General features: G+C 47.2%; 2 protein-coding genes across 5 annotated transcripts in view; one reads left to right on the top strand and one right to left on the bottom strand.

The window, feature by feature from the left end:
- Positions 1–7,231, bottom strand: part of TTLL11 (tubulin tyrosine ligase like 11) — a 43,278-nt gene extending 36,047 nt beyond the window's left edge. For 2 of the 3 annotated variants that reach the window (XR_007207799.1, XM_048325133.1), the window contains exons 1-2: positions 6,623–7,230; positions 856–952 (exon numbers count right to left, since the gene is read on the bottom strand). Coding sequence is in view for 2 of the 3 variants with exons in the window: in XM_048325133.1 (XP_048181090.1) it covers positions 856–952; positions 6,623–7,222 (697 nt within the window). In the remaining variant the exon portion in view is untranslated. Of the gene's footprint in view, positions 1–855; positions 953–6,622 lie in introns of all 3 variants that reach the window. The other variant, XM_048325135.1, reaches the window with a different exon arrangement.
- A 7,433-nt stretch (positions 7,232–14,664) lies between these two features.
- The window catches only part of LOC125336556 (carboxyl-terminal PDZ ligand of neuronal nitric oxide synthase protein-like), a 29,867-nt gene continuing 17,563 nt past the window's right edge, over positions 14,665–26,968 (top strand). Inside the window, exons 1-2 of one of the 2 annotated variants that reach the window (XM_048325137.1) lie at positions 14,665–14,844; positions 18,567–18,638. In XM_048325137.1, the coding sequence (XP_048181094.1) occupies positions 14,740–14,844; positions 18,567–18,638 (177 nt within the window). In that variant the 5' untranslated portion in view covers positions 14,665–14,739. The remainder of the gene's footprint in view (positions 14,845–18,566; positions 18,639–26,968) is intronic. The other variant, XM_048325136.1, reaches the window with a different exon arrangement.

Below are 26,968 nucleotides of genomic sequence, written 5' to 3'. Positions count from 1 at the left end.
AAATTAGCACGACATTCCTGGAAATCAGGTCTAGCTCTGAAGGGCTCTGGTTTGCTTCCTGTGCAGCCACTTGTTCACCAAGTAGAAGCCAAAATACAGACAGGTAATATTCATCTAACACTGATTCAAACCACCAGAAAACAATACCACCCTACACCTAAGTGGGAACTTCCCTCAGGCAGGAGAAAGCCAGGGTAAATAAAGGCTGGAGTTCGATATCTGAGGTTCTTATGCTCACAGCACACTAACAGCAGCCATAAATCTGAAGTAAAGGGCTTATATAAGTCAATACCTAAGCTCTTAGCTCTTATTTAGAGAGATCTCAACAGGGATTAAATGAGAAAAAAGGAGCTTAAAAAAGTAGAAGAGTCATCATAAGATGAGGACTGACATGAACTCTTCAATATTAAAAAATCCATTTAAGGAATTCTGCTTCAATCTTCTCCCTGAGATAAGTCAGAGTACGAAACAAAACAGATTCTTTCCACTTTGAATCAAAAACAAATCCAAAGATACAGCACTGTTATCAGTGCCAGATAACAGACAGTAATTGCATCCTTCACTTAAATTACAGCCTACCACTCCTCTTTTTCCTAACTTCACGTGTATGAAGTATTCTTCTCATCAAAACCACTTTCTCTCCAAAACAAATTTCAGTTCAGAAATTGTTCAAGACACCCACTCTGATATCCTTACCCCCTCAGCAGAAATCACCCACTAAACCCAGTAATATGCCAAAAATACTATCAGCTGATTAGGCAGATAATTCACATTAAAAACCAGTGAAACACAGAACTAGGTCAAATAAAGCATTCTTAAAGCATTTTGTTTAAACTAGAAAGAGAAGTGAAGTACCTGGAAACTTGTTGACTTGCCCTGAGAAAATGTTATTATCGTGAAATGATACCCCGTGCCAATAGATGTCACACGGCAAGCGGCGGCCTAATGGAAACTGCAAAAGAGAGGCAACAAGTTTTGAGCAGTCTGGGAATACCTGTTCATTCCTGTCTTTTTTAAACACTCATCTTAAGCATAAACCATTCAAAAACAGTCTTCTGACTGTCAAAAGAAAACAAGCTCTGTATTTTGGTTGCAAAACTGAGAATATTTGGATCAGCCCAAGACTTTAAAGCGAACAAACCAAGAGAGGTTTTTAGAAACCAAGCCCAAATGACTGAGGTGTGGGCTGTACTGAGAAGCCCTGAGCTTCTGATCAGCCACAGACAAGTTATAAATGCAAAGTGGACACTCAAAGCAAGATATTTAAGTGCAATGACTGTATTATTCATTTATATATATCCAGTTATAAGTATTAATTTCTACAGTATTAATTCCTTTCTGGTACTAATAGCCTGTAATTTAAATAAAAGCCTGCAATTCAATTAATCATTTGTTGAGCATATGTATTCCCACTATTAAGAACTAAGGCAATTATTTCAACAATATTAAGTGTTCCAGGTTCTTTTCCCATTCACACAAGATTTCACCGTAAATTGGAAAACTGTAGTTTGTTTTCTATTATCAAAAAGATCACCCTTTTTTTAAGCACTCTGAAGAGCTCAGAAGCAGCACTGGCAATTACTGAGAGCAAGTTTCTAATAGTAGTAAAGTGGTTTATAAAAAACCTAATTAGTTTTGTGTAAAGAAGGTGCTCTTCTTTTTCTCACTTATTCTCTTCGACAGGGCCCCATTTATCAAGCCAAAAAAACCATTTCATCTGCAGCTCCATGAAGATGCCATTTAACTACCATGTGGAATACATTCACAGGAAGAGCTTCTATTACTAGGCTACACCTTTTTCAAATAAATCTGCTATATTTAGCATGTTAGGACACATTTGCATTAAATACCTATCACCCTCATCACCCAGTACCATTTATGTATTGAAAGAACCCCAGTATATATAAGAAATATTCTTATATTATAATATAAGAATATTTCTTATTCTTTACTTGAAATGTAATTTTTCTTGTTTTAAAACATTTCTTTAAGCAGTGGATTATTTTTCTTTGAGTATGACAGAAAAAAGAATTGCATAAACCTTTTGAGTGCATTACTTTATTTGCTACTTTAATTAAAATTTCAGTTTCCTCAGTAAATAGCCTTGAAAAATTAATTTAAAATGCTAATTGAGCAATGCATCCTTTCTGTTTCCTTACTTGCAGGGATGAGAAACCCAATTTAACAAGAGCCAGTGGATTCTGCACTTATTTCATTATTATTCAGCCTGCAAAATCTGTTTTTGTACAAGTGAAAATTAATTCTGTTGGGCTCTGAAAGACAATCAGTGGCCTTAACCTCTCTCCACAGGTATATCCAGAATACAGATGCAGCATTCAGTCTCAGAGTGCCCTTCCCACTAAAACCTGAGCAATTTATTTATTTATTAAATGAAATTGAAATGAAAGGAACAAAATTTGCATTTATATAACACCTTTCATCTACAGGGGATATCAAAGCTCCCTACAAACACTGCACCGAAATAATTTCACAGCAGATGAGGAGTGAGCAGCTCTGGACAGGAAGATGGAAGCACTGCACCCCCTTGTTGGAAATTTGGGATAGCACAGCAAGGGCCCTGCTCCTGAGAAATCAAGATTATCTGGACTTATCCAACAATGGGATCAAACTCAGCTCCTGAATGAGCTGGGGAGGATTCTGTAACCTCTGCAGTACACTTTATGTAAGAGTGGTGTTTGGAGAGGAGCCAACAAGTTTGATTATCTGGCGCCTCTGGCAGTGCCAGGCAGATATAAATTAATCTTACTGTGGTGGGAGAGGCCTTTGCACCACATTCCCAGCTCCTGGTGCAGGGCAGCGGCTAAAAAGAAAGATGGACATAAAACCTTGTACCTTCAGCTGCCTTGGGTCAGGTGGAATAGCCTCAGATCTGCACTATCAGTGCCAAGGTGGTACCAGCCACAGTGGGATGGAGGTTGTAAATGTGGCTGGAGCCATCCTTTTTTAAAATCTTGTAAATCTTTTTGATTCAGATTTGGGCAACATTTGTCAGAAAAAAATAAAAAAGGAACCATAAAGAGAATAGAGTTGTTTCTACAGCTTTGACACGATTAATAATCCATCATAGTCAAATCTGTCTGACAGGTCATTTCTACCTTTGGATAAGAAGTCAATAATTTAAACTGTCTCGCAGGTCACATCAGTCTGTTCCATCATGTTTAATGACAAGTTAAATGACTCGTCAGCTTTTCCAGCATAAAACCTGAAACACTCCCTACACCTCTGTGCAGCTCCAGAACAGCGAGACAAATGAAATCCTCAACACTGGGATATTTGATGCCTGGGACATCTGCTTCTTCCATTTTCCTGGTAATTGAAAGCTTGCTGAAGAAATAATTCATTAAGTGATGAATAAACTCGGGATGCAAGCTCAATTTGTGCCCATTATTTCATTTGGCATATCACGTTCATTTAAAGAATCTGATACACTGGATCACATTGTCCAGGGTAGCGGCAGAATTGGCACACGTGTGGAAATTCTGCAGTGCTTCTTAAAAGGTCCACCCACACAGGCCTGTCACACTTGATCATTTAATTTACTCAAAATTCCCAAAGCTGAAAAAAAAAGTTGGATTTCTTTTCCTGTCTTTTGCTTCTGTAACAGAATCTCAATGGTCAATTTGCTGTCTTGGACTCCTTCACCTCTTCCCCACATATCAGTGCCACAGAATAAACTGCTCACCAGTATTGCCAATGTTCAGAGTATTCTTCCTTTTTTTCTATGTCTTATAATGGCATTTACCATATGTCAGTTCACTAATGAACTACTACCCTGTGGCCAATGCTGTAATCACATGGTACATTATGTCTTACTTCTACAAATGATCATGGAGCACATTGCAGGGACAGACTGTGACTGGAACCAAGCTCTTCCAGCAAGGCAGGGAAATTAGACGACAGAGATTTCAGGAGGTACAAGTTAAAACAAAATAAAATAATAAAAAATGGATATATGACACTGTTAGAATGCTATACATTAGACAGAAAAAGTTATGGATGAAAAGGAGCCTACTTGAAAGAGCACATTATACTGTCTCCTCCCAACAAAATATTCCAGCCAACACATCCAGCAGCAAACAGCAGAAACGAAACAAAAGCAAGAACAGGAAAATGTAAGAGAAGTAAAGAGGGAAAAGGATCAAATCTACTACAGTGTGCAATCTCTTGAGAAGTATTATACAGGGGGTAACAGTAGAATAGCAGTCCCTGAAACATCAGTACTTAAAATGCATGCATTTCACTACTACTTCCAGGCCTTTTTTTGTATTATTTTCATGGATCCTACAAGCAACATCCGTGTTCCCTCTGCTGGTCCTGCTGTAACAGTGCAACCAGCTCCAAGGCTCTGGCCATCCCTGACAGGGGTCTGAACAAATATTTCACTGTTGTTTCTCTAAACGTCTGAAAGGGAGAGCTTTCAGGATTACATGTAGCTCGAATAAAGAGTTGTCCTTGGATTTCTCTTCTCAATTGTATTTTTCTCTTCAAATCCTGACCAGATATTATTAGCCTATTTATAAGCTGAAGATATACAGCAATACTTGACAGTGACTTGTTTCCAGGGAATGAGTTATCAGCCACGGAGATGGTGCAGTCAAGCATCACAAAATTCCATATTAGGTCTCTTCTTTATTAAGAGACAAAGTGGCCAAAGGAGGAAGCAACAAACTAAATGAAAAATATTGACTGAAGAAAGAGATGGAGGAGAGAGGATATTGAGGGAGACAGGGAACAAAGAGAGATGAAGTAAAAGCAGCAGCAATTGCTGTTGGGGGATGCAAAGCAGGAAGGAAAAAGCTGATTAATGCAGTGCAGAGATTCATGAGAGGAACAAGAGCTTGTGAAACAAGTCAATTAGCAGGAAAGACTATCAAGTGCAAGACAAATGCAAAACAGTCAAGTCTCAGGAAACTATAAAGACAAAATTAACCACTAAGTGTGGCTCACTCCCAGCACAATCTGCGAGGCTAACTGATATCAGTGATCCAGAAACCCTCTCTGGAATGGCTCCCGGCCCTCTGAACATAAAATTTAACCATAAAACCAAAGAAATTAAGTGTGAAGTGCCCCTGCTCTGCATGTCATTGCATAAAACATGGAGCAAGGCTGCTGACAAACAGGCCACAGGTGCACTGAGGGTTAAGAGAGGTAAATGTAGCAGGTTTGAATTTCAAGTCTGGTATGTTGTTACTATTTTGCTGTACAAGCAGGAGTTGAGAACTGGGGCGCTGGCGCAAAGAGGTTTTGAAATTCTGCCACTGGATTTAAGTAACAAAAATCTTGAAATAAAATTTTATGAAGTCAGAGAAGGAGAAAGCAGTACTCCTCCTGACACAAAGCACACATGTCTTTGTGGGATTAGGTATTCAGGACATTATGAACAAACACAGGTAACATTTATTGCCATTCAGTCTTCCAGAAAATAAATTTGTAGCATTTAACTCTGAGGTTAGAAACTGCACAGAACACACTGACTACCCCAAGTCTGTACAAATTTTGTTTTAAAAGCATCAGGTGCACAAAAATATCATTATTTTGTAAGTGGCAATCCCAAAGGCAGCTTTGTAAAGTGGAGTAGCTGCTGGTCAAAGATCACACAGCTCCATCTTAGTTCTGCACGCGAGAAACAGTTCATCCTCAGGTTTAATTCTCCTTTTCCCTCCACCTTCGCTCTTCCAGACAGATTACAATTACCCTTTTTCTTACACAAGTTCCTCACAAAGCTCCTGAAGCCATGTAAACTTCTATAAAGCTATTTATAAAGCTGTTAGGGAAAGAAAATCTTTACAGCTGGAGAACAATTTACCATCTATAGTAAGATGTATCTGAGAAATCTCTCCAGGATTTAAATAAGGAGTTGCAAAGCATCAGTTCCGTGCCAGCTCCCCTATTGTCCTGATTCCAGTTCAGCACATACTGGCACTCACTGAAATCCGCACAAAGCAACGAGAAAACACATGACTCGAGCAGCAGGAGAAAAAAATAGCTATAGCTGCTCTACATAAAGTAAATTAGCAGTCTAAAGCCTGTTACGGGTGCATTATCAGCTGGCTTAATACCACTGCGTTCATACACCGTGCTCTCTGACACGCCTTGCAAACAAGGGCAGCCACAGCATCAGGCAGCGGCTCTGCCGGACCAGACCCACGTACCCAAGCCCTGAGGGAAGGGTGGGAGAGAAGAAATGCAAATCTACACAACACGTCAAACGTTTCCCCATGGGAGCAGGTTTCTTTCTTGTCCTTTCCGTGATCAGTTTAAGCTCGGAAGCGCAATACCCGATTACCCCTGTTCTGGCTTGCATAACTAGACGTGGCACTCGTAATCACGAATCAAATCAGCTCCGGACCCGACATCTGGTTAGAAATAGCCCCAGGGTCGGGTGGCACAGCCGGGAGACTCCCGGCAGCAGCAGCCCTCAGAGAGGCACGGGAGGAGGAGGAGGAGTAGAATGGCGAAAGGCTTTGCGGGGCAGACCCACGGCACGGGAGGGGAGCCTCGGCAGGACCGGCGCTAGGCCGGAGCAGGGGCAGGGATGGGGACGCGGCCCCGCGGAGCCCCGCGAGTTCCCCGAGAGCCGGTCCCGCTGCCGGGCGCTTACCTCCTTCCAGCGGAGCTGCCGCAGGCTGATTTTCAGGGCCTCCAGAGAGGTCTTGGCCTTGGAGCTGTCCACCGTGACCCCGGCCCGCCTGGCGCTCTCGCCCCCGCTGCGGCGGCTCGAGGCCCGCCGGGCCCTGCCCCGCGCCGCCCGCCCGGTCGAGCCCTGCGCGTCGGCCCCGCGCCGGCCCCGCTCCTGATCCCGCTCCCGGCCGGGCGCGGCGGGCAGCGCCCCTTGCCCCGGGGGCACCGCGGCTGGCGGGCCATCCTGCGCGGGCTCGGCGGGCAGGGCCGGGGACCCCGGGGGCTCCTCCGCCTCGCGGGCCGGCTCCATCTCCGGCGGCACCATTCCGGCCGGCTCCATTCCCGCCGTCCCCATCCCCTCCGGTTCTATCCCCACTATCCCCATCCCCGCTGTTCCCGTCCCCGCCTGTTCTATCCCCGCTATCCCCATCTCCGCTGTTCCCGTCCCCGCCGGTTCTATCCCCTCCGTCCCCAGCCCGGCCGGTTCCAGCCCGGCCGGTTCCATTGCCGCCATCCCCATCCCCGTCGGTTCTGTCCCAGCTCTCCCCATCCCGGCCACTTCCATGCCGGCCGGTTCCATGCCCGCCGGTTGCATCCCGCCCCCGCTCCCCGCCCGTTGCCATGGCAGCGGCGCGGCCGGTGACCCGCTGGTCCCGCCCCGCCGCCATGACGCGCTGACGCCGCCCCCGCCATTTTGGGAGCGGGCAGAGGCCCCGCCCCGCTCGGGAGGCCATTTCGAACCGCGCGGGGCCGCCATGTTGGAAGCGGGCGAGGCCCCGCCCCGCCATGGCGGCCCCGCCTCAGGCCGGGCTGAGGGGCGGGCGCGGTGCCCGCCGTGCCCTCCGCCACCCAACCCTCCGCCCAGGCGGCTCAGAGACTCGGTGCACTCCTTACCGTGTGACGGAAAGATTCTCATGTAAGGCGAGCCTCTCGCCGCCGTTTCAAACCGCTGCCTCTCACAAAGGGTGTTCCCACGGTCCGTTCAGGTTCATCTGAATCGATGCTGGGAGAGCCCCATCTGCGGATTTTAAACACTCTTAGGCACAGCAAGAAAATAGGAAAGCGACTTTTACACTGTCAGTAATGGAATGAATAACCTTAACAGCAGCTCCGTGATCAACCTGAGCAAGCTGGAAGGTTCCTTGCCCATGGCAGGGGGTTGGAACTACATCATCTTTAACGTCCCTTCCCTCCCAAGCCACTCCAGAACTCCGATTCTGTGATACATGAATCCCTCACGATATAGTTATGAGGCAATGAAATTGAGAACATGTCAGTAAAGCGGCTGTTGGAGCAAAACCAGCTTTATGGAATGCGGGGAGCGCAGGGCTGTGGGCAGGCGGTGGCGCTGCGCCCTGGGAAATCCAGCCTGGATGCAAGGAATTCGGGCTGAGAGGTGAGACTTCGGGAAAAAAAACCAGGCATAATCAGGGTTCTGTGTGAAGGAGCGATCACCAGAGTCGTGATCTGGAACAGGACTGGAACAGGATATCTGCAGAAATTATTTAAACTACAGCAAAATTTAAATAAATGCAGAAAAAGTTGGCACTGCCAGCTAGCTGCGAGATTAAAAAAAAAGGTTATGTCATGACCCTTATTTTTTCAGTGCCTCACCAATCTTCCATCATTTACCCTTGTAGGCAATGAAGAAACTAATTAATTAATTTATTAGAGTTGTGTCTTGCAACGTGAAGTGACCAGGAAGGTTGAGGTCAGGTAGCTTGCTCTTCGTTGCTCTCATGTTGCTATTTAAAGACGTGCATTATTTTTTTATAGCTGTGACAGTTTTTAATTAAAAACTTGGGAGCATTTCCATGTTCCAGCAGGAGCTCAGAGGGGCTGGTAATGTTGGCAGGATGAGCTGTCTGGGTGGTGTCTTTTGCATGTCCATCCCTGAAAGCACATCCTTGGCTTCACCACCACCATCAGATCACAGAAAGGTTTGGGTTGGGAGGGACCTTAAAGATGATCTCATTCCAAACCTCTTCTGTGGGCAGGTACAAATCGGGAAGAAAAATTAATGTTTTGCTTATGTTCAACATTGGCATAAAAATTCAGTTGTAAGAAAAGAAATTCAAATACGTCGGAGTGTGATATAAAGCGGTGGCCTGACTCTGTCTTTTATTTTACTGCCAGGCTCCCAGATGAGTATTTTTAACAGAGAGATTTATCCTCACCAATGTCAGCACTGCTGAAAGAAAGCCGGGAAAAGAGTTAAGATGGGCCAAAGCATTAAGAGGCTTTGGAGCATGGGAAATACCAATCAAAATGATTGCAAAGGGGAAATATATTTATATCTAATTATCATATATCCACATTTCTTACAGGCTAATAACAGACTAGCTGTTCCTCTACCAGAGAAGCTGTAATACATCCCACACCTGGCTTGCCTGTGTTGTGTGGATAAAACCTTCATTTCCTGTTGGGATAAATAGAGATGGGCTGCAGTGTGCAGTGTGGGGTCAGACTGTACATGGCATTCAGGTACAGCAAGGTGGGGAGTAAAGTATAGGTTGGGCACAGGGTAATGCAGAAGGAGAGCATGTCCTGCTGGATACAGCAAGCTGGATCTAGCAGCAGGAGAGAAATGGGAAACTTGAGATCATCTGTCCCCTGTGAGGAGAGGGGAAATGTAGAGTTATGGGGTGCTCTTCAACACAAGGTTGTTTCCTGAGACCCTTGCTCGGGGGGAGTTGTTGATAAGAACAGATTGTTACTATCTTGTGATAATAAGTGAACAAGAATGTGCATTCCATCCAGGAGAACTGTAATGTCCCTATGCTCTCATTAATTAAATTCAGGATATCAAATACAACAGAGGTACTGGTCTCATTTTAAGGGAGTGGGGAGGATACTATTTAATTGTACAGTATTTTACTCATCTCTCAGACTAACAACTTCACTCTCATTTACCTGAAATCGTCACTTACCTGCTGTCTGTGTGTGCACAGGTAACTGCCACATTCAAGGAGGAATCCAGGAATAAAGCAATTTTACAGATGCAGCAAACTGAACAGTGTGTTTTCCATCACGACACTGTGCTGATCCCAGCAGCTCACACTGAGGGTGAACTGTACTGCCAACCTGTGGTATATGGAATTCATGAGTTGGGCATGTGAACACATCAACCATATGACATTAACAAGTAACATTTTTCTTTACTAACAAATTTGCCTTCTTCCACTAAGCTTTTTTGTTTTCCAGTTGGGATCCACATTTTTAGCTTTTATGTAGCATCATAAGGACAATAACTGTATTCTTTTATATACTTTTCTTTTTTAAAGATAGCCAAGACAAGAAAAACAAAGTAGCATGTAATTTGCAAAAAGAACATACCATCTTTTTAAAATATCATACAAAACTGGCCTCCTGCCAGTGGCAAATTTGCAGAAATACTTTAGTGTACCCTTTTGAAAAAGAACACATTCCTCAAGCTATTATTAAAAAAAAAAAAGTTACTCATGAAGAACTATCCATCTGTGCCTGAAGTTAATGGCTCCTTTTGCAATGATGGTGAGTATCTCCCATCAGTTGTTCTTTCACAAATCCATGAGAAAGCAGTGCTCTATATAATGAAAAGTCAGAAGAAAACAAATCTAGTAAACAGACTCCACTTGGAAAATGTCTTTGGTGAAGTTATGCTTCAGCCTGGATTTAAATCCATATACATCACCCCGTGCTGCCCATGTTTATGTTCGACCACAGAAGATTTGTGGTTGACCTACATATGCAAACAAAACATGTGCTGCATATTTGGGGTGGGGGGATTTGCATGATAGAAGATGATGCAAATATGCATAATTGTAGATGACATTTTTCATTGCCAAGTCCTGCTGCACAGCCCTTTGGAGCTGGCCATGCATGAAAGAGGTTTGCAGTCCTGACGGGCAGATTGCCTGGCTGCGCTGCGGAGCTGAACCGCCGAGACATTAAGCTTCTGTTTCTTCTTGAGCAACACAGATCTGGTATAATCATCTCACCAAGCAGCCCCCTGTGCTCGCAGAGGACACGTATGACACTCACTGAGGGAGCTGAAACCATGAGTTCCACGTGTCACCTCTGAGTTCACATCATGTGGCAGCTCAGGAGACTCAAAGATTTTGTTTGTGAGTTTTCTTGCTGTTCTTGAAATCCCCGGTGCATCAGGGAGTAACCACACAATTCAGTCAACAGTAGCCGGTTTATCTATTCTTGCCCCCACATTTCATCCCACAGCAGCATTTCTAGGACATCTCCTGGTGTGTTAGTACACTGGAGACCTTGCTCTAAAATTGCACCAGCACAAGTAAATATTAATAATGTTGATTAAGTGGCATGACAAACCCAGATCTCCTAGGATAGTAGGCATGCACAGACCCCTCAGCTCTTATGTGCGATATGGAAGTGCTCTCCTGCCACAGAGGCTTTTGTCTGCCATTATTGGACGTCTGTCTGGTTGCTCTTCCTACGTCATATCTTATTTATCATTTAAAATCTCTGCAACTCTGCTGTGCAGAAGTGCTTAAAAGGGTTAGCAGAAGGGAGGAAAATTGCATGGCATCAAGACCAGATCTCCCCTGGAAAGCAGAAAGGGTGCAGTGCCTCTAAAACTCCTTCATCTGAGTTGTGAAGGTGGGTTTGGGAAAACCAGACAGGATCAGACAGGAGCAAAAGCTCCCTTCCCTACAAACCAACCGAGGAACTGATTAAAGAGCACCCTGCACGTAACACCCACCACCCCATTTACCCCACATTTGAGGTCTCTCAAAAAAATTAAGGTAGGTAAGAAGAGGGATTTCCATGCAGAGTAAATGTTGGGGCGGGCAGAAATGTGCATCCATGCGAGAGAAAGAGAAGGAAAGAAATCTTGGGAGCCTGTGCCCAAGAGAGAAAGCTGATACAAACCTGTTCCCTGCAAAAACACGTGCAGCTCCGAGCCAAGAAGCTGTCTTGGGGCTTCACTCCTACTGTGTTCAGAGAAACGGGACTTTCTGTGAGTGCTTTGCACATCAAAGGAATAACTCACTCAGTACCTCCATGTGATGCAAACACCCACCATGAGGTTTGGCCAACTGTTCAATGCTACCCAGGGTTTGTTTATCCTAAATCCGTGACGATGTCCTGTGTAAATGCTTCATTCCACATATTTGCCCAGTTTCATTGTCCAGAAGAAAAGGCATACAGCTTTCTTACTTCCAGTGGAGTCAAAGAATTTTCTTTGCCCAACAAACAAACTAGAAAATTAACATCTTTTTAAGTTTAGCAGCCTTCAAACTCAATTCTCGAACACAGATCCAAACCATTAACCTCCGGAGATTTAAGCCCCATGAAAAGTTCACAGAAGTTCATGAACAGGGAGTATTAAACACCTCCATTCAATTGTGATCTAACAGAAACTGGCACTGCAAGCTTTATTAAATAACAGTTGCCTTCTTTTTCTCAGGATTCCCATGAGATATTTCTTTCCTCCTACCCAAAGGATTTTATAATCTGCGGGATACTGGAGAGCACCAGAATGGAATTAAAAAGACCATTCTTCTTATTTCATCCTGGTTTTTCTATCAGATTTAAAAATTTAACTATCCCAAGAGAACTCCTTATGCTCCCACCTATATAGGAGTGCTCCTGTGGCAATGGGAGGGTAATGAGGAGAAGCTTTGAGCAGCTCAGCACGATGGCAGGTTCCTGCATGCCTCAGCTGAAATGCAGCATTGCAGAATCAATGCAGAGACTCACCAGCAGTGGCTGTGTTAGGTTTTTCCCCATATGAGTTGAGCTTTGCTGGCGTTAGCATCAAAGGAAGCATGAGCCTAGCCTGACTGGGTGGCATCTCCTCCTCCTTGGGCTTAGGAGAACCAAAGACCTGAATGTTGCTCAATCAGTCCAAGGACATTTGCACACAAAATCTAGGTTATTCATTCAGGTCAACAGTTGTTTTTTTGATTGAGATACGTACAAGATAAGAAAAGTGCCATGAAATGTTCTAAGTATGCCCTAAACATCAGCACAGACCACACAAAAAATCACCAACAAAGAACTAAACCGATGCATCTGCAGGCGAGATGTGTATCTAGAGGAGCATCTTGGACAGAAACCAACTGACAAAACCCATATTGAGTTATGCTGTATGAAAGTGGGATTAGCATAAACTTGTGAATATTTAAATGAGAAGGTAATGCAGTGTTATAGATTGGAAGAAAAGAAGTCTGTCTGGAAACAGAAAAACTTCACAAAGACAAAAGGCTGACCACAGAACCCTCCCCAGAAAGATCTGCTAATACCTCAAAATACTTGAACATGTAGGGTCATAGTCTGTGAACCAGTATTAATTCCTCGGGGTTTTTCTCCCTCTCTTAATTATAAATTTCTGGATTTTTGGCTCTTGCCCATCTCCCACTGACTTACAAGTACTCAGAAATGCCAAGAAGCTCAGGGTGATTATGCTCCTGAGACGGATACAGGGAACTGTGCACTGTCTGCCTGTGGTCAAACTTTTCATTCTTGCTAATGAAAAAGCCAAATAAAACACGGTGTCCAAAAGCATTCAAACATCTGGCTGGGAGTTATTTTTATGACTCAAAAATTAATTTGGGAGAACCCAGACGAAATCCACTGGCGTGCAAGTAACCCTCCACCCTTTGGATTCTACACAGTTCACATTTCTGATCATTCCTGTAAATGGAGTGTGGCTGTACTAACAGTCAGAAGACAAACCTCGGGCCTTGCCATCACAGCTGGGCACAGGCCTCATCCCTTACCTGTGCTGGTCCCCACTGAGGAATGCCACACTCAGATGTGTCAGGTGTCCCAGAGCAGCAACCGTGAGGACTCACCTGGGCCTGGCAGTGCCTTGCCACCGAGACGAAGCTGGAAGGAAAGAACACTGTGAGCACACAGGGTGCCACAAATCCTGAGAGTATATTCAGTGACACAGTGGGCATCGACTGTGCGTCAGGATTCTGAGAGAGGGCGTGTGCTAATTACTAACAGAGCTGTAAGTCACATTGACGTGGGACATACATAATGTAGGTGACCACTCATTCAGGAGCTGCAGTGATTCTAGATCATTTTGTATGTTGCCTGTTTAGAGTTTCTAACATGGAAAACAGACATGTACAGCCTAGATTTGGCATTCTGTGCCCTCAGAGGGTATGAAATGGCTCCTCAGTGTTCAGACGGCACCACCAGGCCAGGACATCCCAGACACGTGGAGAGACAAACCCTCTGTGACCAAACCTCCGCCAAGTGCTGCATGTGTTCACTGCCATGCCCACAGAGCAGCCTTTGCAAGGCCAAATCTCCTTCCTGATTCAGGGGCCTCTGCTCCCTGCGGAGGGCCCAAGCTGGATCCAGGATTACCCAAACAAAGGTGCTGAAGGCCAGGAGCAGGAGAAGCAGCCAAGTGAACGTCGGCTACAGAATGGTTGGGGATGGAAGGCACCTCTGGAGATCAGCCAGTCCAACCCCCCTGTGAAGGCAGGGCCACCTGAAGCAGGTAACACCGGGATACATCCAGGTGGGTTTGTAATGTCTCCAGAGGAGACTCCAAGCCCCTCCTGGGCAGCTGTTCCAGTGCTCTGCCACCCGCAGTGAAAAGAAGTTCTCCCTCTTGCGTGTTAGTTTATGGCCACTGCTCCTCGTCCTGTTGGTGGGCACCACTGAACAGAGTCTGGCCCCATCCTCTGTCACCCCTTGGAGTTATTTGTATGGATTGATGAGATCCCCTATCAGTCTTCTCCAGACTAACCAGGCCCAGCTCCCGCAGCGTTCCGCCATAAGCGAGATGCTCCAGACCCCTCATCATCTCCGCGTCCGTCCAGCGCAGCGCACGGCTCCGGCCGCGTCCCGGCGGTGGCTCCGCGGCGGGGCCGGGGCGGGGCGGGGCGGCCGGGCAGGGCCGGGCGGCTCCCACCGCCCCCCGCATCACATGAGGGAACTTCGGGCCAATGGCGCCGCGGCGGGGCCGGGGCCCCGCTCGCTCCCGCGGACGCTCATTCAAAACGCGGCCGGGCTCGGGCGCCCGCAGCCCTGCACGGCGCCCCGGGCTCCGCGGGGCGGGCGCTGCCGGCCGCGATGCCCGGCGGGGCCGCGGGCTGAGGCGGCCGCCCGCCCGCCGCCATGCCGGTGAAGAACCGGTACAACCTGGTGGACGATGGCTGCGACTCCCGCGTCCCGCTGCACAACGAGGAGGCCTTTCAGCACGGCATCCACTTCCAGGCCAAGGTGAGCCCCGGGCGCGCTCCCCTCCGCAGCCCCTGGGCCGGGGGGCGCAGCGGGTCCCCCCCGCCTGTCACAGCCCCGCGGCCCCCGCGCTCGGGGGGCCTTGGCAGCGAGCCCCCCGGAGGGTTCCCCCTCTTTGGCTGTTGCAGAGACGGGGCTGGAGGTCTCTGCGGCCTCGGGGTCCCCGCGGGCTGGGGTCCGGTGCTGTCCAGCAGCCGCCGGTGCGGCACCCACTGGCCGCGGGCCGATGGCCCCGTGACTCGAGGCCGGGCTCGCCGTGCCCCCCCCCCCCCCAGCCCTGCCACGGTTATTCTTGAGCTCTGGAAGTGCCCCTGGGCCACGCTGAGGGAGTCTAAAGAAAACAGCAATCAATTATGAAAGCCTTACATTTAATTAGCACAATCAAACAGGTTCTTGCTCTTTTCATAGTATTTTTGCAGCTGTGTAATCCTTAGACGCTGCCTTGTGTGCTTCATTTTGGAACTGCTCTGGAATGACCCCTCTTGACAGCACCATGGATGCTGTCCCAGGTGCTCATCCCGGCCTGATCCAGTGCCTGTCCTGTCCCCCATCGGGCTGCCCTGTCCTGCCACGGCAGGGTGATACCTCCCTATTCCCCTGGAAACCAGCAGACTGCTATGTGCTGCTTAGATAATAGTGTCTTACTCCAGCTGACCCCTTCCCTGCATGAAAAGCTGGACAGACAAGGTCCGCAGCCTTCAGGCATCAGAAAGAAATACTGATATTGTCAGAAATTCCATATTGATCGTGAAGAACAGCCTGGCAGCACAGCAGCACTCTCAGAAAGTGACTCCATTGGAATTGGCATTCTGTAGACGGCATGGGGAATGGGTTTATAATTCAGCTGACAAGAAGAATTGCATTTTGCTGGAGCAACTCACAGGCTCCCTTCCCTTCTTTGCAGGTGGCCTAACACAGATTAGAAATGGAATTCACGCCTGCTGTCTCCTGAGCTGGAAAGAAGGGGCATATACATTCCAATAAAGCTTTGAAATATGGATTTTGTGCCTCTTGGTTTTCCTGCTGAAAGAGCTGTAAGATTTAAGCAGGATACAGGATGAATCTGAATAGACAGCTAATCATGTATTTTAAAAATCTATCTTCCTTAGGGAAGAAAACATTTAATCTGTGATTCCTCTATTTAAATTAACATTTGCTGTGCTGCAGACTGTGCTGAGGAGAAGAAAAATCCTTAATTTGATTTTTAAAAGAAGAGAAGCAACTGTACCTTTAACTGAGTGAAACTGGCTTTTCAGATTGGCAGCTCCAGGCATCCAAAGCTAGCAAGTGGATAACACACTGTTAGGATGTGTGGGTCTGGGATGGGGTTTGCATTACCTTAGTAAAATGCTTGCTCAGTTCTGCTTTACAGTCTATCTTCCAATTATGGTGCTCATTGTGGGCACATCAGTCAGCTGCGACGCTGACAATGACAAGGCTGCAGCTGGCTGCAGGTGTCTCGCACCAGGCAATCTTACTGACCACACTCACTCTCTAATCTCCACATTCCAAACTGCCTTTCTTCCCCTATAATCTTCAGGAGGTCAGTACTGGGAGCTGCTTTTTTGGGCAGAGCTTCATGTGCTGTTTCATGAGTTTCATGGCTCTGTGTGGGAGCACAGGTACCCAAACTCTGCAGCCAGACCAGAGCAGGGCGTTTGAAAGAATCTCCTCCAGCTCAGCAGTTCCCAGCTGTCCTCTTGCCCCAATTAATTTATCATTAGGAGCATGGCCTGTTCCCCACTGCAGCTCTGCTGTCGGCAGACAAAAGGCCAGCCAGCTGCGGGGAGCTCATCTGGATTACCTGTGACTGTCCTGACGGCCACGGCGGAGCAGGGAAGGAGATCTGCACACCAAAGAGGCCACAGATCACAGCAATACAGCTCTGTCCTCCCCACCAGCCCAGAGGGAAGCCCTGGCTCTGCTGCTCCCCTCCCTGCTGCCCTCAAGCTCTCATGCTCTGAGCTTGGTTCTCCTGTGGTTTACCAAAGGCTATAGCTGAACTTAACTGCTCCTAAAAATGCCATTTTGCAAAGGCATTTACAGAAGCAGCAGCAAAGCCAGATGACCTTTCAGAGTGCTTGTGGTGTTTATTTCAAGGCAGGAGAAAGAGCAGTAAATACTGAGCCAGGAGAGCTCATCTCTGAAAGCCCTTTTAAGTAGGCATTTTACAAGATAAAACCCATTGCCATCTGCAAGTAGTACAGTGGAGAAATAAATCCAGAACTGTGTCAGTAACAGCAATACCTATGGGGCTGTTCTGGGGAATTACTTTGTCTCTGTTCATATGTATAATATCACCCTGAATGCTTGCAGGGGCCTCCTGATTAGCTGCTCCTTTTCTTCTGCACAAGGAAACAACTTCCAAAAAAACCAACAACTTGTAACCACACGCTAAAAGCCAGATACAGTTCATGAACCAAATGCTCCTGGAAGGGTCATTAAACTCTGTCCCCCACCACTAACAGCAGAGATGGGCTGTGTTACCCTGAGGGAGCTGATGGACCCCGCTGGGCCCCCACCAGCACCAAATCCAGGACCTGCCCTCAGCTGCCAGGGCCACTCCCAGCACACACTGTCATCGGGCCCTCACCCTCTCACTCAGCTGTCATTCTCCCTGTCCTCACCAGCATGTCCTGGGCGTGCAGGTCTTCCCTCAAAGCTGAGCCACACCACTTTACACCATCAGCAGCCTTTGCTCCCCACGCAGTGTGACTGTCCAGGACGCCACATGTTTTCCTCATTCCCAAGGCTGAGCTGGCAGCTTTGTGCCTCCTCCACTCGGCAGCGCGGAGCACTCCTGTGCAGCCATGCCACGTGTGCCGTCACCGGTGCCACCGTGCAGCACCTGCTGCCTCCTGCCAACAGGTGCACGAGCAGGTTCTGCTTTGGCACACAAGGAGAGAGTACAGGCAGCACAGGAGGGAGAAATGCCAGCAGCAGGAAGCTGCCTGCGGGTCTTCCATGATAACCTGTGGAGCATGGGCAGCGTACTGCCATTCTGTTCAGGAGAAGAGGCAACCAGCTCAAGGAGGCTGTTGCTATGGTAGAGGTGGAGGTGGTGGGAACCTGCCATCTGCCACATCTCAGACCCCAGTAAGAGACCCTGCTAGGACTGGTGCAGACACTTGGCCCTAAGCAGCATGGTTAGAACTGCAGCTCCCCTAGGCAGAGTTAAGAACAGGGTTGTAGGACACAGATTTGGGTGGGTTTACCAGGATTCTGCAGACAGCTGAGCTGGTCCAACCAAGCAGGCACAGCAGTATCCAGAGGGAGGATGGTCCAGACTGAAAACTTAAGCTAGAATCACAAGGCTTTTCCAGGAAAGGTGTTTGTTGCACATCCTGGCAGCTTTCCAGCTCTTATGTGCTTTTAGTTTTGAGCAGTTGTAGCAAGGAAGAACAAAGGATAGACGGTCCCATTTCCAGACACATGGGATCATGACTCGATTAGCAGCAGGCATTGCCCTGCAAAGCACTGTTAAAGGCACATCCAGAACCTGAATGAGGTCAGAGCCTCACACCCAACCTCAGAAATCACTGACTTGATAACGTTATCTACAACAGATATTCCTATCCTGTCCTGGGTCAAAGGAGTCTAACCAAGGGGGGACTAAATAAATGAGAAATGCCACCTGTTTTGAAGAAGGCCACACCATGAACTTGTGCATTACTGCACAGACATCTCACTGTTGTGTCTTTCAGTACATCGGGAGCTTGGATGTCCCCAGGCCCAACAGCCGCGTGGAGATTGTGGCAGCCATGAGAAGGATCCGGGTAAGTGCAGAAGAGCTGAGCCCCACACAGAGTTAAAGGTTACACTTCCTGGAGTGACTTGATTGCAATCTACTGTTCTGCATTCCCTCCAGCCCTTCCTATCTGGAGCTCAAATCTCAGCACAATCAGGTTTGCAACAAGCTTCTCCAGAAATTCCCAAGGCATCTTAGCGTAGGCTCATCCTGTGCTCTTGGCAAAGGGACCAGTTATCAAAACTCAAATGTAACCCCCTCTTCTATGCTGAGCAGCCATGGGGCTTCTCCTTGAAACTAAGAGATTTATTTAGCCTGTTGGGAATTTTGTGTGTGTGAAAAATAAGCTGTACACAATGTGGTCCACAAAAGCACTTGAGTTCATTGACAGTTCCAAATATATTGTGTTATATATTGAAATATCAGTGCCCTGACAGATGTGATTGATGTCAATCCCATCTGACTAGACTTTGTGGATTCTGCTGCTCCTAGAATAATTTGCTGCTTTCCCCATCCTCCAATACAGTTTTACAGTTCGTGTTTCTCATCACCAAGCCTGCGCTTTTCCTGCTTTGCCCCTTTATTCTGCAGAGCAGCTTGTGAATGGTCCCCAGATTTAGCTGTGATTAGCAGGGTTGGGTGACTTACATCTGCTTCGTGTATAACCAGTTCAAGTGCATCTCCCCCAAAAGGCAGTGCAGCTGTTGTGGCTGGCTGAAGTTTTGCAGGGGTCTTAATTCTGAAGCTGTTCATATGTCTCACATCAGCTGAAGCAAGTTTGAGAATCTTCCATTTAAAGCTTTGAAGGGATTATCCTATTTTCCCCCCTTCCCCCACAGTGTTTAACCATCTAATTTTCCTTTAGAATAGTGCTTTTTAAACTTAGCCTGTAACTGGCTGGGGAGCTGATGTATTCATCTCCAGCCAAGCTTAGAAATGACATTCCCCTCCCTTTGCCTGCTCAGACTATTAGCACAGCTCTTGCTCAGAACACAGTGCAGCAGCAGTCTAAATTGCCTGGTTATTTATGGAACAGGTGAATATCTGTAGGAAGGAAAAGCAATAGGTGAGGACTACCAGGGCAGTTTAGGTGCTGGCATAATTATTGGCAATTTTTCCCCTGAATCAATATTTATCATCAGATTTGACACTGCACTTCTGCTGATCTATGACACCCTTGTAAGAAAAAGCAAACAGTATTTTATATCACTTAAAGCGTCACATTCTGTTTTCACACCTGCTATTGCCACAGTGGTACCTAGTTCAGAGCCTTGGCAGTGCAGTAGAATGCTTGAGTGCCACAAGAAACATGTAAAAAACCCATTCTGCATCCTAGGTGCCGTCACTTAATATTGTCACACAAGATTTTTAAAGTAGGCATCCAGTAATCTATACTGGGTTTTTAATCTTGGAAGCCCGTTCCAAAAAGGGAGGGCTTCCCTTTTCATGTGCACATTGTACAGCAGGATCTTATTCAGACACTTCCTGGCTGCTGAGCGGAAGATGCTCCTCTATTGAAGATAGTTAATTGGCACTGATCCTTAATTAGAGCATAAAGAATGAACTGGGAGGTCTTTGAAGAGAATTCTAGTGCACAGAGTACCCAACCTAGGAACTGAGGGAAGATGGGGGTTATTTATGTAGCGTTCATTTGCATGCAGAGGCCTTGTCTGTACTAGAGTTTTTTCCCATGGACTCTCAGCAGCACCAGTTACAACTGGGAGGAAACAGTGGAAGAAGCTATTGGGGGAAATGAGTATTTTGCTCCTATGTTATTGTGAGTGGTAGTGCCTGTTTGCACTGCAAGAGTGAGTAAGGTCCCACAGCCCTGCCAAGCGTTGGCAGGGGCATGTCGTGGTGAAGCTTTCATCCTTTGTGCATTCCAGTGTTCCACTGGAATTCTCCACTGGAGCAGAAGGGAAAAGTCACACAGTACAAGCCCCAGCACAGCATTCCCTGTGCTGCTCCCTGTGCCCTGCGACACGGGAGGAGCTGTGAGCCATCCAGGCGCTGATGGAGCCGGCCCACAGCACAGGAGGGCTCTTACTCACTGCTTCTGCGGCTTCATGAGCGGGCAGGGAGGAGGATGAGGAGTCACAGCTCTCTTTTCCAGGCTGGGTCAGAGCTGGTTACTCTAGTTACTCATCAGTAAATTGATACAAGCGCCAAAACTGCCTTGGAGGAAAAGCCTCCAGCTGCCGAGCACTCCAGGTGTCCTGAGAGGGTCATAAGGGAAGCAGCAACAGCAGGTGACAAGTCTGCTCCTTGGCACCTTGTGTGTTTTGTACTGGGCTCTTTTACCAGTTACACGTGAATTATACCAGGGAACCCAGGATCAGCTCAGTGGGATTCTCCATGCATAAGCCTGCAGACTTCAGGACATTACTCCCAGAGAGCCACAAATAACAAGTTTTAGCATTAGCCTGCTGAAATCGTGACCTGCTCTTTGGCAGTAGGTATTTGAGGTGCACTCTCTTAGTGAAGCTTAAATCCATATCCTGGGCTGAATGGATGCTTGTAGAATTGCTAGCAATACTCCATTAGTCACACATTAGATCCCATTTCATAACAGACTGGAAAGCCTTGTCTCATCATGTTCTATGCTTCCACTGGAGAGAATGCAAATGCAATAGGTAGAACAGGGAAGCTGCTGTTCTTAGCTTTCCATTATGCAGAGCTAGACAACTTTTAAGTTTGCTAATCCCTCCAGTGGATTATTAGCTGCCTACAGCTGCCATGTTGTTATTATATGATCAGAGTTCAAGCTAATCCTTCTACCTCTTGCCCTGGCAGGGGACATGATGAAATGAGTTTGCAGCTTGGATGAGTACACTGTACCCTGACAGGGCCTGCTTAGGAGAGTCCAATTCATCACACAGCTCCAAGCACCCCGGGCAGGTGTTCCCCCACCTCCCAGGGAGCAGCATCTGCTGCCTCCAGCTGCCCGAGGCCATCCAGGTCTGGGTGTCTGGCAGCTCCCGTGCTCCATCAGCGTTCTGGCGGAGCTGGCTTTCTGCTGGAGTGGATTCCTCTGCAAGTATTGGAGCCTTTTCAGCACTCCAGGGAGTTTATGTACAAGATCTTTCCTCCTGCACAATTCAAGTGCTATCTAATGTGAAGATGGGTTTTGTAAAACACAAAACACTTCCTTGAAGCTGCTGAGGTTGCTTGGAAGATCTTAGCCTGGGAGACCAGGGAATGGATGGTTTTAAGTGCAGGGTTAACATCACCACATGTCCTGCATGCATTCCTCAGAGCCAGCACTGACCAGAGGAGAAAGTCGGCTGTTCCCTTCCTAGAGCACCTCTACCCTCAGTCCAGCACTTTACAGCCAGCTGAGCAGGCCTAGTGACATGCTGCTATTTTGAGTGGTGAGTTCTACAAGGACACAGTAGGAGTAAGTGACAAAGCCTGTCATCCCCACAGACAGCCTGCTGCCAGCAATTCCCCAAGACACTCTGTTTATCTACCTTTAAGGCACAGAATCAGTTTCCCTGGAATTTGCACTTAAGAATCTCTGAAGCCTACCAATTTCAGTTCTGTTTGGAAGGTTTAGCTTGGACCTAAGCAGGTATTGACACTCAGAAAGGAGCCAGATGTTGGATTATTTAATCATTCTGTAAGGGAACAGCCAAATGGTGCTGTGCCCATCCAAACACCAGGATGAGTAAACAGGAGGCAGGCATCCAGACTGGTGTGTCTTCTGTTACCTCCACATTTCTTGGGCTTAATTGAATTGAGAAGCCTTTTTCCCCAGAGGCCAGTGTGCCAGAGAAACAGAAACATTTATAAATCTCAGCACAAGATACATGAGAAGTGCCTGTGCTCCCCTTGGAATGAGAACTGGGTTCTCACTTCAGCCTCCCTCTTATCCTGATCATTCTTGCTGCATCCATCTTTGAGCAGAGCCTCAGCACGTTGCAATTTCTCCACATGGTATTTGAGTGAGGAAGTGCAATCCAGCCACACTGTACATCAGACTGACTGCCAAGTATCAACTGGTAGTGTTGAAGTGTGACATGACAGCAATTTAAATTAGGATGAGTAAGTTACAGTCCTACTGCACAAACTTGCGAAGCAGAGGCAGCAGAGAACCTGCCTCTGCACTCCAGCAGCTCCCAGTCCCATAGCTGGGCTGGCTCACACAGCACCTTGCACTTAAAGCCCTGCCAGGCTGTAAATTCCAACGGTTCAGGAGCAAATATGGATGTGATTTATCTGCTCTTCCTACAGAAGGAGAGAGGAACCAGGTGGACAGTTGGCAGAGGGCAGAGTGACTGCCTTCAGCCCTCTCAGTTTAATTTATTACTCTGACAGGTTTCAGAGGTAGAGATGTCTCATAGGCTTGTCCGTGAGATTGTTCTAGAACACAGGTCCCTCGGTTTTCCCAGGCAGGCAGCTTTCTCACTACAGAAGTTCACCAAGAAAACTGCTGCATGGATTCCTCTGACATATTCTGCCTATAAACCCTTCCTGGGTTATTGTGCTCAGAGCTATGTTTTTCTGTCAGCTTCATGTTAATCTGAGCTGGAGTTGTGATCAGAACTAAAAAAAAAAACCCAGAAGCTGAACTCCCAGCTCATGAGTTTCTTGGTTAGTCTGTACAGCCTCTCCCTCTATAGTGAAGTTATTTGGTCAGCTGTAGCTGAGGTACAGGCTCAAACATGGAAGTGCAAACTGCTGAGCATTTGCCCTGGGGTACAGGCCTCTGTAGCTGCCCAGCAGGAGCTGTTGTTGTTGGATGGGAGTTTGTTCTGCTGCAGTTCCTGAAGGGTTTTCCCTTCCAGCCTCTTTGGAAGAGCATCCAAGTGCTCAGCTAATGATAGCCCTGGGCTGTGACAGACAACAGTCTAGTATCTTGAAATATTTCAGCAGCCTCAGACTGCCGGGGTGGACCTTTCTTTAGTTCTCAGAGCACCGTGCACCTTCCTTTCATTTACAGGAAGGTGCCAGAGAAACAGATGACAGTTCTGACAAGGTTAGAGTGTGAAACACAAGCATCTCTTCCTTCTTCTCCCCCACACTCAGAAGACTATATATTCACCCCAGAGTATGCTCCAAGAGAGCATCTTTTTCTAGGATACCTTCCCTGCATCTCTGGAGAACCATGCAAGGGTTGTTTACCCTGCTAAGTGTTAGACACAGCCTCCAGGAGAGAGCCAAACCAATACACATAAGCATGCACAAACTTGCTCTGGCACCTTCTGCAGAATGTCTCGTGTCAGTTCTGTCTCTTCTCCAGAGCAGAGGTCTAAGAAAGGCTCCTGCAGCTTCACACAGGCAGTATGTGATCAGCCCACAGGACTGCTCAGTTCTAGGTCCCAGAAACACCAGTTACTCTCAGGGTCCCCATCCATGAGACCAGGCATCTGAACCAGTTTAAGGTTTCTACCACACAAGATTAAGTTAATTGGGTTTACCTTTCCAGGCCCTGGCAAAACACAGCAAGTGTTTTCAGGATAGCAATTAAATGTTAATTGCAGCTAAGTTTAGCCCTAATGCCTCATTAGTTTGTTTTCCTCTGTTTGTTGCAGCTATAGCAGAGTCTCCTGCACAGGGATGGAGATCAGGCTGGGCTTCCCAGGAGGCAGGAGTCCCACCTTGTGCTCTGAGGGTCCTACCTGAGCCTTGCCAGAAAGCTCTTACCTGCTCCTACTCAGGGCAGGCAGCACTGAAACCACCACATTCAATGCACTGCTCTACTAAAAGCATTTTACTGTTCCACACTGCAGATGCCCCAGGTTTGGTTCCCACAGTCTGTTTCCTGGTCTTTAGGAAGGTAAAGGACCTGACAGGGATGCCACCTTACCTTAAGGGATGACAGACACATTACAGGTCTTACCTGTGTGCAGCACAGGATGCTGAAGGAGGTGAGCCCTCTGGCAGAAGGTCTGGCAAGAATCCATTTCTCCAGGCAAAACAAGTGGCTTCAGCTTGAGACTGCAGGAGCTGCAACCTCCCAGGCACTGCTCCTCACCCTACTCCCCTCCTGCCTCCAGGCAGGGCTTTCTACCCTGCCACTGAGTTCTGTAGCCTCTCCCCCTTGCCAGTCTGCCCTGCAGCACCAATTAACCAAAACACCAGGTGGGACTAGATCTCCCTGAGACCCCTTATCACGAAGGCCCGAGGAAGGGAAAGGCTGGGTTGGGAAGGGTGGCTCATGCAGGTGCAGCTCGTTTGGCCTCTCTCCACGTGTTGTCTGGTCCATGGTCACCTTAACAGGTGCTGGTGTGCTCCATGCACATGCTGCTGTCCTAACTTTACAAAACATATAATTCAAAATGTGGAAGCTGGCTTTCTAGACGGATTGAGTCTGTCATGCCTCAGACAAACCCAAGCTTGTTTTACCCGTTTTCTGCTGTCCATATTGTCTTAAAACAAAGGGAAGAAGCTCCTAATGAGCTGTTTCTGCAGTGCCATCATGCACAGTGTTTCCAGGCAGCATTGTGTGACTGTGGTGGAGAACTGACTATGCTCTGCTTGTATGTCTTGAGTGGGAGGAGAGGAAAAAACACCTCTGAGATTACAAAAGAATCCAACCTTCTGCTCAGTGCTTGCGGTGGGGTCTCACCGTGCCATAGAGCTGCCCCACTGACTTAGAAACTCCTGCAGGTTTCCACCCTGCTCATCTCCAACCCTAAATCACCTCTGCACTTCTTGCCACAGAAGAATTAGTTACCTTCTGTCACTTAACCTGTGAGCTGAAACGAGTGGGGACTGGTCAAGCTGTGAATACAGGCCACTGTGCCAGAAGGCAGCTTGGGGCTTTTTCAGTAGCCACATGCTTTGACCCAGTTTTTGAGGAGTGGCCGGTGACTAGAGATGCTTCAGTTCTTCCACCCCGTTCAGAGTGTGCAGTGCAGGATCGATAACAGATGGGTGGAGGGATCAGTCAGTGAAATGTGTCATCTCCAGGCAACAGCGACCTTCAGTGCCTTCCTCAGAGTGCTCGGAACTCCATGGCTTCTCCAGCGAGGGGGTGGAACCAGTCAGGCACATTAATTCTGTTTTGCATAAGAGCCATGGTAGATTGGAGTTTAGTTGAAGGCTAATAAAAGCAGCATTTTAATGGATAAAAGCTAAATTAAAATGTTAGTGCTAAATAGAACAAGACAGAGCGTTTTGTCTGATGCTGAATCTTGGCGATGAAGCAGGTACCTTTTAATTGTAAAATAAAGTGGCTTTAACAGTATTATCATTATATTACTGAAGCATTTAATTTCACTAGCTAAAATATCGCTGTATGAGATCTCTGCAACGCTTTTATCTAGTTTGAAATAAAGAGGCTTTTTCACCAATTATGTTACTGGTTGTAGAGTATTACAGAGATGAAATATAATGGCTTTCAAATTACATTCTGGTGAAGAACACTCAGCCACGACTGAAAGCTGTTTCTTTGTTGGTGCCTGAAAAAATGTAATTGAGAAGGTAACCGGAGTCTAGAGAGCACATTGGATTGGCTTGGTAACGAGGAGCTGCCTAAATCTGAGTGACAACTGCAGGGGCACAGAGCTGGGGCTGCCCATGGGGTGGAGCAGAGACCCGCCTTGTGCAGCTAATACAAGTGCAGGGGTGGATTTCTGCCAGAGCAAGGTGATGTGTTTCAGGAACAAAACAGAATAGCCTGTGCAGATATAAACACTTAAGTCTGTCCCATGGGTCTCTCTTCCTGCAGAGAAAAATCTAAAAAACAAAAAAATGAGCCTGTGGTTACAGTGTAACCTCATGCTTTGACTGAGCCTTTCTGGTTCTCAGGTTGAGTCTGTGCTGGACACAGGAGGAAGGCCAGACCCAGTGCACAACAGTGGGTGTCCCTGTAGATGTTGTCTTGATTTTGTCACATGCAAGGGCCCTTTGTACTTTATTGATCAGTGTTCTGAGGAGAGGGACCCTGAGGGACTGTGACCACAAAGCCAAATTCAGCCCAGTAAAATAAGATTTGGTAACAATAGCTTGGTTCTATGCTTGCTTTCTTCAATCTGCTTTTGCTCTGTACTAAATGAGGCCTGAAAGCAAACAGAATCCATGTTACTTTACATAGTGCTTTGACAAGCTACTTCATGTTTTGACCAAATAACAGTGTGAAAAATCCACAGCATAAAAGTCTTGAATGGGTCCCTGGAAGGAAGGATGCTTTGATGAGGGGGCAGGGATTTTTTGAAGGCATTACGGAATGGTTTTCTTTCTTTCCTGCAGCAGTGATTAGACATTCTTTAAATGTCCTTTCCCTGGACCAGATGGGTTATTTGGACTAATTGGCAGCCGCCTGACAGCTTTCAGGACACCTGAGTCACTTCCACTTCCTCCATCCTTCTGTCACTGCTGCTGCAGAGATCCTGCCTGGGTAGATCTGCTGGA

Source organism: Corvus hawaiiensis, chromosome 21 (assembly GCF_020740725.1).
Source record: "Corvus hawaiiensis isolate bCorHaw1 chromosome 21, bCorHaw1.pri.cur, whole genome shotgun sequence".
Taxonomy (NCBI): domain Eukaryota; kingdom Metazoa; phylum Chordata; class Aves; order Passeriformes; family Corvidae; genus Corvus; species Corvus hawaiiensis.
Note: the sequence above shows the minus strand (reverse complement) of the source record. Positions and strands in the feature narration are given on the sequence as shown.